Genomic DNA, 15,803 nt, shown 5'->3' on the forward strand with positions numbered 1-15,803 from the left:
GTCTGCATTTACCTCTTTCATGGTGTGTGCAAAGGACCTTTTATAGACTGCTAATGCACATTTATTTGGGAATTGGAAATTACATCAGAGGTTTGACCTTCCCTTATGTTTGTTTGTCTTTGTTTTGTTTCTTTTAGCTGAGAGTAGGGAGAGATAGGGACTTGCAGCTCACTTGAGTTAGGAGAAGCAGCGAGAGCAGTGTGTAGACCACGTCCCACTGAGCTGTTTAGCCGTCACGAGCATCTCATGATTAAACCTCATGCTGAGGGTGCTGCAGGCTCCCCCCACCCAGCCGCCCAGTGCCTCGGCTCACTCTCAGCATGAATTTCCCACTATGTAGATGTGGGAGGCGAGCTGACAGCTTGCTCGCTGACAGAATGCAGGATATTAGATGGGAAGAGAGAGTGTAAAAAACATCTGCTCTAAGCTGGTACTGCTGAAGTTTTCATAATGTATTAGTATTTAGAAAAAACCCAAGCATAATTAAGGAAATAAATATTTGTCATACATACAACATAGCATGTTGTTTAGTATCAAGTGATGTCATTGTTCAGTGGTGCTCTATTACCTCTGTATGCAGCAGAGGGCACTGCATGGTGCTTAGCTTTTAAAGGACAGCAAAATTCTGCATTCTTTTTCTTCATTACCCAGGGAGCTGCCTCAAGAATACTTCTTGTGTGTCTCAGTTATAGTCTAGCACTTTTTTGTGTGCCTTTGTCAGATTCTTTCCATTGCGTCCTAATAAAATCTAGAGGCATGCCCCATCCAAGGGCAGTCTGTCAGCATTTTACATGTTTTAGGAAAAAAAAAATAAAAATCAAATGTAATACTAATTTTCCTAGTTCATCTGTGGTTGTGCCTATCATTATGATTCCTTGTAAGTTTCCAGGCACAATCATGATGAAACTGGGAAAGACCTAGACAGATCCCTCATCCTGCAGTGATGATTTCAGTGAACTCCTAGCAAACCAGTTTGATGAATCTGCCAACCTAGAGCAACCACTGCAAGATTGGAGGCTGAAGTATTTTAATGATCTCTATAGACAGGGTATTTTGCACAATGCTATAACCACTTTTCAACATTAAAATAATCTATAATAACTGTTCTGGAAGCTGTTTGATATAAAAAGTGTGCGGGTTTGTTCATTACAAGTTTTATAGCCCTACACTAAAAAGTAGGTTGTATCACTAGCATCTCTTGAGTACATTCAATTTGCCTGGTTCAAAGTAAATTAAAATAAGGCAAGAGTTCATTGCATTTAAATACAACACATCAGGGATGGAAACATTCGTCTCTGTAAGAGATTAGGAGATGAACTGTTTCTTCTCTCAAGAAGGAGTATATTGTGATCAGCCTTTGCCATGCATGTTTGTGCATGCAACCTTGGTTAGAAATTCCAGTATTCAATAATGACACTGCTGAATTTCTTCTATATTGAGAGTGATGCTATCCTCAAAAAACAAAGCCGTTTGAGATGCCCAGTAGCCACTATCCCATCAAATCTAGCAAGGTCAATAATGTTGTATAAATCTGTGCTGCTATGTAAAGACCACAAAATCATAAGGTGTAGTGACATGATGCTTCAGCTTCTAGCCATAATGCATCGTGTGACAGACTTTAAAGTTGTTGCTCATCCAGGTACTGCTTGCACGAGCAAAATCATTTCTGGGGGAAATAAAAGTGAAGAGAGTGGGGTTCAGAAGGAAGAGGAGGTGATCCCTCATGCCAGAGAGAGTAACCTGAAGGATTTCTGGCTGGACAGTGCTGTGGGTGCAAGAAGTTTAAATAGGCTGATGGGGAGATTGGGCAAGCCTTTGGCAGAGAGGTCTCATGGAGACTACTTGATAGAGGAATCACAGCAGGCACAGCAAATCCCATGAGCCAAAAATGGAGGGAGAGATTACTGGGGAGGAATGAATGCTGCCTTATTCTTCCCTGGCTGTGCACTCCTGGCCTCTTTAGAAGGCTGAATATTGGGCTAGATATGGGGACTGCTGAGGCCTTTCTTCTATTTTAATGGTCTTATAATTCAAAATTTAAAAAAATGAAACTGTTGAAAGCAGTTCTTGTGCAAATGAATCGTAAATGTAAAGCAGTTTCAGGTTGCTGACAAACTGCATTCATTGCTTGGCTATCAGGATATAAATCATAGTTATAAACCCACGCCCATGGAAGATTTCTGTATTTATTCAGATGGCTTTCAAGACTCACTTAAGAATATGTTTTTCTAAATGTTTTCAAATGCTACTTTCTTATATCTTTTTAATAGCTTACTAAAATGGTATGAAGTGAATAACTGATATTAGTATTTCTCCCCCGACCTCCCGTGTTCTATCGATTACTCTAATAGATCTCCAGTTTGCAGGAGTTTGGAATAGTAAGTTGAGAGTCAAGGTATTTTAGTAGGTTACAAATGCTATCTGCTATTCAAATGACCAAAACATAGAATTCTGGACTAATTTAATGTGTGTTCATTGCAGGAATCCTGTGGCCACAGTATTAAGTCCAGTCTTGTCTTCTAGTAGGAAGGCAGCTAGTCCTGGTAGGGAATTACAGCTGCATGTCTCACACTCACTGCATTGCTGCCCAGCAGAATATTGCCAGCATCAAATGAATGGCTCAGTGTCTTTGAAGGGAGTCTTTCATTTAGTTGCAGCATAACCGTCCTAACCTTGCACTGACAGGTTTTACTGAGCCAGGGGAGCCCATCTCATTGCAGCTGTGGCTCATGTCTGGGCTTTGTGCAGGAAGATGAGGTGCACCAGCCTGTTGGTGGGCTGGATGTTCCCCTGCCTGTGCAGAGCTCATCTTTCCTGTGTCTTCCAGGGAGAGCCAGGGGCAGAGCAGGGTGTGGAAATGCCAGGGGCCACCAAGATGCTGTGGATGCCCGGAGCAAGCAGGCAGTAGCTTCTGATGGGTGGTGCATGATGTATTTCTGCCAGCCTCCGGAGGAGCAGCTTTTCCCTTGGCAGGGCTCTGCTGCAGCTGGCTGGCCTGCCCAGGCCTGGGAGAGCACTCAGAAGTACACACTCCAAGGTTTGATCTGCATTGCTTTAATCATCCCAAACAAGCCAGTCCTGTCCACATGCAAATAATCTCAAAGTGTCAAAATGTGTCATCCTTTTGTGTTTCATTTAAGTTTCACATTTTTCTTCAATTGGTAACTGCTATGTCTTATGAGAATCGGAAACTATGCCCTTGCTTGGAGTTGGCCTGTTTTGATTATTTGTGTATATGGTTTCAGATAAGCATTAGCATTTTAAATCCTTCTCTTTCCTCTTCTTTCTGTCTCTGAGCAAAAAGTGTCAGTGGTGGGATCGGTGGGATGGTCCAGAGGCACGCAGGCATGCTGGCTAGGAGCTGGGCTGAGGTGGGGCAGAACGAGTTTTCAGAGTTTTCAGATGTAAGCTGATCACAGCATGAGCCTGGGGCTGGTGGGGCTTCTTCTTACAGGTTATATGTTTTGGTGTGGTAATAAGCCCTGTGAGCAGTCTTCATTCTTCTTCCTGCCTTAAATCACTGCTATGTTTTTTTCCTATGCCTTTCCTCCCCATGTCAAACAAAACTGTTTAATCATGAAGTTCAGCAAAAAAAATAAAATACTTTTAATTATTTTGTCAGGGGACATTTTCCAGATAGCCTAGCATTAAGGATAAATGAAAGCTTGGAATCATTTGTATCCATGTATCTCAAAGCTATCCTGTCCTTCTATCTATGCTTGCCAGTTTTGGGAAAGCTGACATATAGCCCAGAGCTAACACGTGCATGAGGAACGTCTTTCTGATCTCTTGTTAAGATGCAGGGGGTGGCACTAGGCGATGCAAGTGCTGTGTCTTGCCCTGCTCCCTGCTTGGTGCTGGATGAGCTCCTTGGGATATTGGAGAGCAAGCAGCATGCTGGGGTGTTTCTCTTTAGGGCTCTCAGTTGGAGCCTGCTGGGAACTGATTTTCTTCTTGTCTTTTCCTGGGATGCTGCAGCTCAGTGACCGCGTTTGCAGTTGTGGGAGTTTGGCCTTCTGTGAAAAATAAATTTAACAGCATCCTTTTCATTTTGAAAGATGAGGCAAGTGACATCACTGGGCAGTTTTTAGAACCAGAGTTACTGTATTGTGTGCCTCTGTCTAACTAGCTGTCATATCTCCTACAGTGCTGGGAGGTTATTTCAGTGACTTGTATTCCAAGCTACAGAAATGCTATAAGTAATATAGTCTGTAATTAATAGACCACACTGTCATGTGGGATTAATAAACCCCACGAACATGACAACCCAGGTACTTGGAAATGTTTTACTTTGTATTTTGAAATTTGGATGTGACTAGGAAGAAGATGGCTAGTGAGTTCACCTATTTGGAAAGAAGGGTTTTTTCCTGGTCTGAAGTTTTTCTTGTATTTGCATCAATGCATGAAATTTAATGTTCTTTCTTCATAGTAGAATGAATAAAGATGCCACAAAAAGAAAACCCAACAAACAAACCAAAGTTTTTTCCTCTGTAGAGTTCCTGCATATTTAGGCCTGTTAATTTTTACTTTTTACTAGAGTTTCTTCTAGTTAAACTTAATGGTCCCACACAATTTTTTTCACTTTTTGTTTTTTTTTTTACTTTTTTTTTAAAATCAGCGCAAGCAAATTCCGTTAGAAGAGTAAGAGCAGTGTTGTGGGAGATGAAAAGTACATTTGACTTTGTTTTTTCTTCATGATGTATAGAAATGGAAAATGTAGAATTGTGTTAGCGCACTTAGACCATCTCAGACTATTACATGCTGGAGGGAGGGAGTCAAATGCTACAGCTAAGCAGATGGTGTTCATAAGTCTGTCTGTGTAACACTTCCTACACAGCGAAGTGGGTGGAGGGATGAGGGTAGACTGCTCTAGACTGGCACAAAGGCTCAGATGCTGCACCAGATACAGCGCTGGGCTATCTTGCACCAGATGTCGATGGGTCAGATGTGAGCATTCCTTCTCACAGCCCAGCTTTCCTGCACCATACCTGCTTCCTTCTTCTGGGCTGTAGTCTCTGGACTGCTGTTCTGGGATCTGCTATGCCTTGCTGAAGTCCTTAAGACTGCAGGGGTATTCGTTGCAAGGAGTTGTTTGGAGCTTAGTAGTTTATTCAGAGAGGCTCCCCTGTCCATCCTCAAAGTGATATACCTATGGATGTGAAAATGTGAGGAGGCTCTAATCCATAACCAGCTGATCCATGCAGCCATCCCACGTCTTTTCAGCACATTCTGGTCTGTGAGGGCACCAATAAGCACATCCTGCATCACATTTACATCTTGAGAATTCAGAGAATCTACCGAAAAATGTCTTGCTCTACTTTCAGGACTCTTACCAGTATCCAAAATTATACCAACTACTTCTAACCCTTTACTCACTTTGTTGCAATTCAAGAATACAGTGAAACTTTTGCTAGTAGGAAAATGATGTAAAGTTCTTTGTCCAGAAAACATGGGCTAGGAGGTGGTTACTCATAGCCTTTACAATTGTAAGGCTGGTTGTTAACTGTAGCTGAGGGCCGTAGCATTACTGTAACTGCAGACAGAAAATATTTCCTGGTGGTTTTCAGGGTGTTAAATGGTCACACTCTGGTCTTTATTTCCTGATTTGCCGCAGCTAATCTGTTAGGTAAAATATTTTAATTCTTTTCCCAACACTGTACTTATACATAATTGTATTTTATGTGCTTAGAAAGGCTGCATTATTTTTCCATGCCCAGAAGATAATGAGAACAATTAAAGAGAAGATAATGAGAACAATCTTAAAGAGGGGGTGAGATGATCTGAGAAGAATCTATATTTTTCAAGGATGGTTCATATGACAGGCAGGGCTTGCCAACACACAAGCAGTGCCTGTTGCTTCAGGACCATATGACAGAGGTTTCATCATGCGTCATGGGGGGTTAGCATGGGTGTTGCATGAAGAAGGAGTAGTGAACAGGCAGAGGGAGGAGTTCCTGGGTAGTGTGGAGGGCATAGCTGGTAATTAACAGGCTCATTTCCCTGCCCTGGAGGACCTGAGCTACTTCTGTCCTGTCTCCAAGCCAGTGAGCAGAGCAACTCTAACTCCCTGATCCCCTTTTAACCCTTTCTTGAGCTGCGGTGATAGACATACCAGTCACTTAGCTCCCTGGCCCTGGGAAGGGAGGGTCAACTGTGACTTTTGTCATTGTATGAGAACACGTGGTAATTTGAGGGTATATACTCAATCCCTTGATATTGTGTGTAGGTAGTGGTATGTACTGTGTATATAATACATACATAATGTAGCTGCTGCTAACATAAGGAAAGGGTTGAAGGTTTTTCGCAAATATCTGAGTAAACAAACAAGTTTAGCCCACGTAAGTCATCAGACCAATAGTGATAAGTCATTGGCCATCTGCTTCTCTCTGCAACACTGTTTTCCTTGCCTGCTTTTTCAGATACAAAAATGTGTCAAAGAGAGCTTCAGCTTGCCATCCTAAGATAATTCAGTTGTTTTAGTCATCCTCGGGAGTTATGGGCGCTTATGTTTTGTTTCTGACCATGAAAATAATGATAGCAAAGAAGAAGTTGACTTCCAAACAGTCATAAACTCATATGGGAACTATAAACATGATTTATCCAGTTTTTCAGAATAACTATTTTGCTACTGGAGTTACTTATTTTTAGTCTAAAACTAGTAATTACCTTTTTTGGTAAATGTGGAACCCTAGCTCAGGCAGGAACAACTTGAGTTTCTTTAGGAACATGCAGTACTCAATAACTTGCCTCCATCACTTGGGAGATGTTCCTGCTTGTAATATCTGTAGTAATTTGAATTCATGTTACTGCATATGTCTCTATAACAGACTCTAAAGCTATACATCCTGTTTTGGAAAGGATTCATGCAGCTCTTCCCATTAAAGGTGTGTAGTGTCACCTTTTAGTTTTTCTTTGAGAGGGCAATGATAGTCCAAAAGTTTTTTTGAATTTGTTCTTGGTTTTGACTATTGAATTTTCTCAGTTGATAAGCTTAGGTCTCTTTTCTTAAACATTACTTTATGAGCTAGAAGGCTTGAATTTCTCACCTAATTGCTCCAGAAGGGTGGAATGTTGTTACTGGGAGATACAGTGAAATTTGTGGGTTTAGGTATGTCTTCTCTTGCTCTTTTTGTTCTGAAATCACTACGCTTTGCACTGATTTTCAAGGCATAGCAATGCGGGAGACTGCAGGTTTCTGAAGTGGCACAGATAAATAGGAATCTGTTCAGACACCCTCTGATCTTACCACTTTTGAAGTGGCGTGCTTCAACATCTCAATTTGCTAAAAGAGGAATCTGTGTTATTGTAATTGTGTGCTCAGAGATTGGTGTTCTTGTTTGGTTTTTTTTTCTTTAAATAGGGAAAAAGTAAGATATGTTGGAAGCTTTTCTAACTGCTTACAGTGAAACAAAAAGTGGAACTGAATATTTGAGTTCTTGACAGCATTCAGTTATGAAAAAATATATATGTTATTCATATTCTATATTCTCTTCTATAACATTAATGGTATGTCTACAAAATTGACAAGAAGTCTTACTCATCAGAAATATATAAATAAAAAATATTAATATTGAATTATTCTCATAATTTTGTAACTAATGGGTGGTTGGTTACGTTAGTTGAGGACTGAGACTACCAGAAGATTTGTTTCCTACTGAATTTGTCTGGTTTTTTTCTTGGACAAAACAGGCTGGCTGGCTGTAGTTGGTACTGCAAGCAGTGTGAGTCAGGGCAAGCCTGAACCATGTCTGTGAATCATTGCTTCTCTTAGGAAATTCTGTGGACCTGATCTCCTCTAACAATAAACTATCCACCTACAAGGGCTCCTCGAGGGGTAAATTTTTAGTTGCACATTTTGTCGAAGCCTAGGTGCAGGTTACAGTTACCTGGAATTTGTTCTTGCTTGTTTTATAGGGGTAAGGAGTCCAACAGACAGGCAGAGATCACTGTGTACATTGCTTTACTTCCTGACATGAGGAGTGAGGATTGAATACAAGAAGCAGTTTTTTCTGCCATGGCTATATCCAGCAGTTCCTGTTCTCCAGCATACTTCAAAAGCTTTGTAGTGCTTCACTGGCCTAAAGCAGGGGCTCAGGGCAGGACTTCTTTTTCACAAGATCCCTGTTTTCTTTCAAAGTGGGGAGAACCAATACTGCCTGTGTGACTGAATTATCGAGGCATGTTCTTCTGTGTGCTGGTCTGGCATGTTATGAAAGATGTCTGTGATCTGTAATCATAGTTTCTGTGCTTGTTTAATCATCAAGGAACAATAATGCTTACCTTCCTTTGCCTTTCATCCTCCTCCATCCCACCTTGCCAAAAGCATGGGATGTTCCTGAGCTTGCTTTAACTTTTCAGTAGTTCGTTTTGGTAGCTGGAACATTTCTGCCAACAAGTTTTCCCTCCTGTGGGTACCTGTTGTACACTTGTGTCTAGAAGCAGAGGACAGTAGCTTGTCAAATATCCATGCAGTCACAGCAATGGCAGTTTCTGTGGGCTGGGCTACACTAATTTGCAAATAACCCAATATTAAACAGGTTGAATAACTTCAAACTGCAATAGCTTGGTTATTCAGGATCACCAGTGATTTAACTATGCATTTGCTGCTGGATGGAGCACTTGCTTCCATTAACCACTTCATCTAATTAAAGGTGCTTTTAACTTTTGGTACCTTTCATGAGACTGAGGTCCAAAGGCTCCTCTGACTGTAGACATCACTGTGACAACTGCTTATGTTCCTCCTCAACTACATAATCCGTAAATCTGGACAGGAATGTTTCTATGGATGGGTGGAGGGGCATCTTGCTGGCAGGTGATTCTTCTGGGCTTGCAAGACCTTACAAGACAGGCAAACCAAACACAAGTTCGTCAAAATTAATTTGTTTTCATTGAGTTTAAGGTACCCAAATAGGGAAGGAAAGGCATTGAGTGTTCAGGGTGGGGCAAGGGCCAGAAATACCACTACCACCCTGTTTAGCTCCAGGGGAATGCAAGTGGACAGGAAAACTTGGCCATCTACCAGCAGCTTATCACTATCACTACCTGCCACAAAGCTCATCACTCCCAGCTGGGATTTATGTTAGCAGCAGGGCACCATCATTGTTTGCCTGCTCCGTATCCTGAGAGCCACTCTCTCATAGTTTAAGCTGACAGTACTTCTTAGCAAAGCTGGTATGCTAAACCGATTTGGGGGTTTTTGTGGGTTTGGGTTTTTGGTTTTGTGTTTTTTATCTTACCTTGAAATCCCATCCTCCTGCATAATTACCTGTCTTTGTTGAGAAAAATTGCAGTGGAGAAAAGGCTTGTTAGTTGATGGGATAAGAGAGGATGAAACAGGTCTCTCAATCCTCATTCCTTTTGTGTACACTGGAAGCCTCTTGGCACAAAGATAGCTGGATTTACAGTGCAGCAGGGAACCACACTGGCTTCTCTTGAAATAATAGGGCAGATGCTACAAAAGATTATGCAATAAAACCTATATGTTACTTCTAAGAGGCTGGGTTTTTGATAACTGTTGTAGGTCTGTTTATTAGGTAAATAACTAGTCTTTCCAGATAAGAGGTAGGATACAATATACACTGGAAAAATTTATGAGAGCTAAAAAGTAACACATGCATATATTGACAGCTGTTTACAGCACTAGTTTGTGTGTTTCATTTAATTCCTGAATTTTATTTCAAAACCTTCAGACAATGCGGGATTGAGACTACAGTGGTTGAAAGCAAAGCAACTGAGAATGTATTTGAAAAGCCTGCATATGATATGCATTCCTTTTATGAGAAATATTTCCTTTCTGACCTCCTCCTGCTTTGTATTTAACATTTCAAAGAACTTTGGAGGACTGTCTGTAGGCTGTGTCTTCATGGAGCCAGTAGCCAAGGATTTAAAGTATTGTCATTGCTGGCCTGGAGCTGAAAACTCCGGGCGGTTTTAATCTCAGGGTGGGGGGTGGTGGGGTGTGTGTTTAAACCCAACCTTTTGTGTTCAGATTAGAAGTGCAGGAGGATATACTTAAGGGGTGTTAGTGAGAGTCTTTTCATTGGCAGCTAAGTAATAGCATCGGGCTTTGGAAATACTGTTTTCCAAGTCTTTGTTATTTCAGTAATTACTGTGTGGTGGGTAGAAATCCATAGGGTTTGTGTTTTTTTTAAGTACCACAGCAATGACACAGGGATGTGGGCAATAAAAAGCAGGACTTCTTTTTTATAACTTTTTACTCCTTGGACGACTTAGGGCACTTACATATCTTCTCGGATAGTCTATCATTGTTTCAGTCCTGAATGTCTGTGTTTATTTTGTCTTGGTTCCATCAGCTTGGATAATAGTAATAGCCATCTTTGGAGAGGAAGGAAGACTAAAACAATTTGGCACTAGCATCATGCTTGACAAATCTGAAATCTGCCAGCTGTGAAGGCAGCTTGCCTGATCTACCTTACAATGTCTGAGAGATGGAAAGGTTACCAAACATCTCCCTCATCAAGAAAGAGATCAAGAGATAAGTTGCTGAGCACTTGCGTATAGAGTTTATTTTACTTTCTGTTAGAATCTAAGAAATGTTGGTCCTGTGTATTTGTTGATTCCTGGAATAGCTGAGGGTAAAGAGCACTTGAAATTTTTATGTACGGAAACATGATGACTACTTGCAAGAGTTTCTTAGATGAGCATCATAACTAGTAAGATTTACCACACTTGGCTTGTGTAGGTATTGAGTTCAGTTCAATAGTGATCAGTTTTAATGAAGACTAAAGACTTTCTAGCTCTTAATTTTGTACATGATTCTTATTCAGACAGAATTCTAATGCTGGAAAATTGTCTCACTTAAGATGCTTGCTTCTTTTGAAAAAGGTATTTTTAGATTTCCAGAAATCTAAAATTCTCTCTGCCTTACAAAAATTCATTGTAATACAAAAACCATTTTGAAATAAACCTTATCCTATGCCATTGCCATTCACATGCTTTAAAGGATATGAGTATGCTTTTGTGGTGGGAGGGAGGAGTGTGCTTTTCAGAATTAGACAGGAAACTTTTTCTTTGTTTTTGTAATTTGATTTTAGTTTACCTTTCTTAATTTGACTATTTAAATTTGGCCATTGTAATGATATTCCTTTGTAATAAGGAGTGTTTTTCTTCATAACATCTACATGTTTCACTTATTTTTTGCCTTGACTCTGATAGGAAAGTTGTAGGTTGAAAAATTCACACAGGAGACTGCTCTTATATGTGATGTGTCACTGAAGTGCTATGTTAGAAGCATTTCACTAAGATGAGGCTCTGGGTGCTGCTCGCTTCTGCTTAGCTCCATAGAGGAGTTAAAGATCTGGCACTGACCTTCCAACAGTCTGGGAGGTACAGTGCTCTGCTGGATTTAAGTCCCTCTTCATGTTTAAAAACAAATAATAACAAAGTAATATAGAAGGATATATATATATGTATATAAAAAGAAGTAATAGAGCTCCGTGTGGTTGATATATGTACTTTAACAGATTGCACTGTTAAAGCAGGGCATCACTTAGTAAGACAAAAATTATTTTGTTGGACTAGTCCCGAGCTGAAACATGTAATTTTCTTACAAGGTGATGGGAGAGCTTTGAGACCCAGGGCTATAAAATGTTTTTTTTCTTGTTCTTCTACTAGAATACAAAAATCTCTACACTCAGGAGAAATGCTCAGAACAGCTTCTACAGAGAGGCAAGTGCAAGAGATGCCTGCATAAACCTTCATCTGAACAGGGCAATGGGAAATTGTCTCTGGGTACACACAGGTGGGTAATGTCAGAGCATCAAAAGCTAAGTGGAGGGTGGCAAGAAACTGTGGTAAGCAGGAATAGGCAGGGTAGCTGTCCAAGAGGAGGGGCATCCTTCTGACAGTGCTCTGTGTCTTCAGAAGAGAAGATAGTTTTCAGGGTCCCACTGAAAACTAATGACTAAAGAGTGCCACCTTCTTGGGAACAAATTGACTGCAAATCTGCAGTGTGGTCCAGAGGACATGCAGGCTGATAATTTTGCATTGATTTTCCAGAAGCCTTTGGGTCAGGCATGTGTTCAGTCACCTAATTTCTATTTTGGTTTGACTCCTCTTTAGTGTTTTTCCCTGCCCAAATACTAGGATATGACAATGAGACAGCCTCTGAATCTGAGACTATAATAAAATATCCAAGAAGTAATTGAATTACTTTTTTTTAAGATGATGAATCAATGTTTTTTTGCTCTTGGGTTTGTCTCTTGCTTGCACTCTCTTCAAACTGATTGATGGGACATGTACATTTTCAGTGCTAAAACACTATTTTGAAAGCCAATTTAATATAGGCAGAGCTTCATGGACATATGAATGTAAATTCATGACAACAGGCTGTTTACAAAGGGTGGAGTAGCCTATTTTCAGGCCTCTCAACTTTTCTAAGTTTTATAAGATCTCTGCCTGTTACACAGGCTATATATATAATCTATAAAATATACTCACTATATTGCACAGCTGTATAAGCAAGAATTCTGAGAGGGAGCTTAGTATTGGGTTGTTCAGCAAATGCTTTGTGGCATTATAGCAGCTGCTGGGATTTAGTTCCCTTGGTATGCTGCTTCAGTTTTTAGGACTGTCCATCAACTATGTTCACTGTCCCATTTGCAAACATGCCTTTGGTGCTTTGTTCAGTTTTGCGTATTGCGTTTAATTCTTCTAGACAAGAATTTAGAGCTTAAAACCAACATACTAAATAATAGCCAGACAACATGCAAAACAGTGCCCACTTGCTATTATCAAGGACCTTCTTTTCTTTCTCAATGCATTTTTCCTTAAAAGGTGCCTACCTGACATGCAGAATCTGTGTGTTGTTTATTCTGCTGTAGCACCCAGGAGCTTCACCAGAGCCCAAGGCCTGCTCGTGCTTGGTGCTGCCTTGTAATCTTGTGAGGTGTTACACAAGCATAAAGCAGAAACATGGGCTCTGTGGAGGAATGGAAGGAGACACAGAGATGTGTGAATTAGTCTTTAAAAACATAATCTGTAATGGCTTTTACTGCTGGTGGGATCTACATTGCCTACTCAGCTCTCGCTCTGTTTTTTCAACTCGCAAAGCAGAAGGATAAGCTGTCTTTCTAACCTGTGGTACAGCTGGCCCCCATATATCAGTATGTTACTTAAATACCAGGGTACTAATGATATGTGACACCAGTGGAAAACAAGAAAGCCGAGGCCAACATTTTTGGCACGTCTTTTACTACTGCGTCCTTTGGAAGAGCAGGCAGTGAATGAACCGAGTTGCTGTAACTCCACTTCTCCACAGTTTTGAATTCTATTGTATGTGAGAGGTTTAATAAATGCTTGATTGTGTGCAGGGCTACTCAGGATTCATAGCTTGCCTCCCTCTTCAGCTGGTTTTGTATATTAAGGAGTTACAATCCCAGCTTCCATCCATTTTTACTAACTGGCTTTGAGTCAGTGATTATGGGGAAGGAAAAGCATGCATCAGAGTGAAGGCTGTACAGCCTGTGGTCCCTTTGGTAGGGTGGTACACTTTCAGGTAGTCTCGGATACCCAGATTTAAAACTCTTCTGCATCAGTTGTCTTCTGTGCAGAGCAAGCACAAATGTGATCAGAAGCTCTGGCATGAAAAAAACAGGGGAACCTTTCTTCTCATAGCAGAGGCAGGTTTGTCTTAAAAATCATGCAAGTTAAAATAAATACTGCAGCGCATAAACCAGCACACAGAAAAATGAATTGGTGAGCTACAGCATGTGTGCAGCAGCAGTACTGCATTCCTGTCATCACACATTCCCAAAGCATAACAGAGAGAGAAATATGATCCGAAACTGGTTTAAGAGGTGCTGTAATTAAGCCAGGATTACTGCCATGATATAACACAACCCGATAGCATTCTGGAGTTAGACTGAAGACTTGCTTGTGATAAGCTCTAAAACATTTTCCTTTTCTTATATTTGGAAGTTTGGTTTGTTTTGGTTTTTTCCACTTACACCTTTGCCCCTGGGTTTTTTAATTTCCCTTTTGGTGGAGTTCCTCAAATGCTCTCTCCAAGGAAAGAAGGTTGTCTCAGCAAGCCCAACTTCAGTGCAAATAAATCCATCAAGAGAGGCTGCCTTATTTTGTGACCTGGGCCACAAGCATAGATTACAAGTACTTGGCCTCTCTTGCATGTTTGAGTAACAACAAGTACTAGGGTGAGGTGGCAAATTAATAGTGTTGGTGTCAGAAGTCTTAAGGGCTGCTGTGAAAAGAGGATGTGCCTCTTCAGGCACAGTTTTCTGGTTTGCTCTTGCCAGTGTATCTGATTACAAAGACCTGGAAGGAAAAACTAATGCTTCCTACAGCCAGGGACAGTTGCAGCCTGTTGCCAGACCTCTTTAACCAGTCTGGGACTGTGCAAAAATATCTTTTTTTTTTAAAATCTGAGTTCTGTACATTTATTAATACAGGGACACAAGAAGCCACACATGAAAATGGAGAGTTCATGCAGTGGAAAATTTACTCCCTTCATGGATGTATTAATATTAGAAATGTCAGTAATTTATTTTCTCAGGAAGGCTATTACGCAGAGCTGCAGGTCTAATATAACCATGTACTGACAAGGCCTGTGATGTTATCCCCAAATTTGAAGTTTTTCCTGAGTTCCTAATTACATTTTTTTGCACCTCTTCTTGCACTCAACTTTCCTTCTCCCTCCTCTGCTTTAAGTGCTTTTCAGCTGCTTGTACTACAGACTTTTTCTTCCTCTGAGGCTGGCAACTGGGAAAAGGACACTACCATAGACTGGGAGAGAGTGAAGCCACAAGGCTTTGTGCTGAGCACCTGGCATCTAGACAGTGCTGCCTCTTGGGTGCATGTAAGACACCAGCTGTGCTGACTGTAATAAAGCAAAGTCCTTTTCATTTCCTCCCTGCGAGGCAGCCAGTTGACTCTGTGCAACAGGCAATGTAGTGACAGGGTAAGGGAGAACCCAGGCTTTGAATATATAGCTTGAGAGACAATGATTTTTGAGGTGTCTTAGCAAAGAGGGGGATTGCTTTCCTCCTTGTGTCCCCTTTATTTTGCCATTTTTATTTTAGGGTTTGGCTTGCATGTTTATTTAATTTGAAAACCTCATGCTGTCAGTCCCCAGACCAGGCAAGCTGAGGCAGTAACACCAGTCCATCCTGCTACTAAAGCCTGCTGCTCTCCCCTATAGAAACTTGTTTGTTCTGGGGAGGGAAAAAGAAGTAGCCCCAACTGAAACTTGAAATACCACATTGCATGAGAGCAATTACCCTATATGCACACGTGCTCAAGCATGCATGTACACACACATGCAGAGAAATATGTACATCTACAGCTCACCATATTGTACTCTGCTACATAATTATCATTTTTCAATTGAGGAAAAATAAGCCTATGAAATGGAATCGGTAACCCTTGAGTTTTAACAGCATATTGCCACTGCCACTCTAGTGGGCCAGTTATGTCCTTTTGGTTTTGCTATTTTCCATTTTTAAAATGGGAACAGACCTGCTTAGCAACTAATAAGTGAGTGTTTATGAAGATCAAATGCAATAGATATCCTTAGTAATATTTGTTTTCTCACTTTTTGAAAGATGACACAGAAGGTTTTCAGAAGCTCAGATTTTGAATTGCTTCTCCAAAAGCCTCCAGGCTCCCTATGAATTTGGACTGAATCAGGGTTGTGATTGAAAGCCTGAGCACATAACAATCCTTTGTAATGTCTTACATGTACCTAAGCTGCTTTTTTTGAAATTCGTAATGTTAAATCAGCGCCTTTGAAATGGCTACTGTTATGTTGCCAATTCCTGATAAGGAAT

The 15,803-nt window shown here is 40.8% G+C and overlaps 1 protein-coding gene across 1 annotated transcript in view; it reads left to right on the forward strand.

Moving 5' to 3' along the window:
* LOC134163593 (storkhead-box protein 1-like) overlaps positions 1-12,695 on the forward strand; it is a 65,199-nt gene extending 52,504 nt beyond the window's left edge. Inside the window, exons 2-3 of the mRNA XM_062622601.1 lie at positions 11,635-11,761; positions 12,677-12,695. Coding sequence (XP_062478585.1) covers positions 11,635-11,761; positions 12,677-12,695 — 146 coding nt within the window. The remainder of the gene's footprint in view (positions 1-11,634; positions 11,762-12,676) is intronic.
* The last annotated feature ends 3,108 nt before the right edge of the window (positions 12,696-15,803 follow it).

This window comes from Pezoporus occidentalis, unplaced genomic scaffold (assembly GCF_034315485.1).
Source record: "Pezoporus occidentalis ecotype Australia unplaced genomic scaffold, CSIRO_AGI_Poc_V1 ctg1, whole genome shotgun sequence".
Lineage (NCBI taxonomy): Eukaryota > Metazoa > Chordata > Aves > Psittaciformes > Psittacidae > Pezoporus > Pezoporus occidentalis.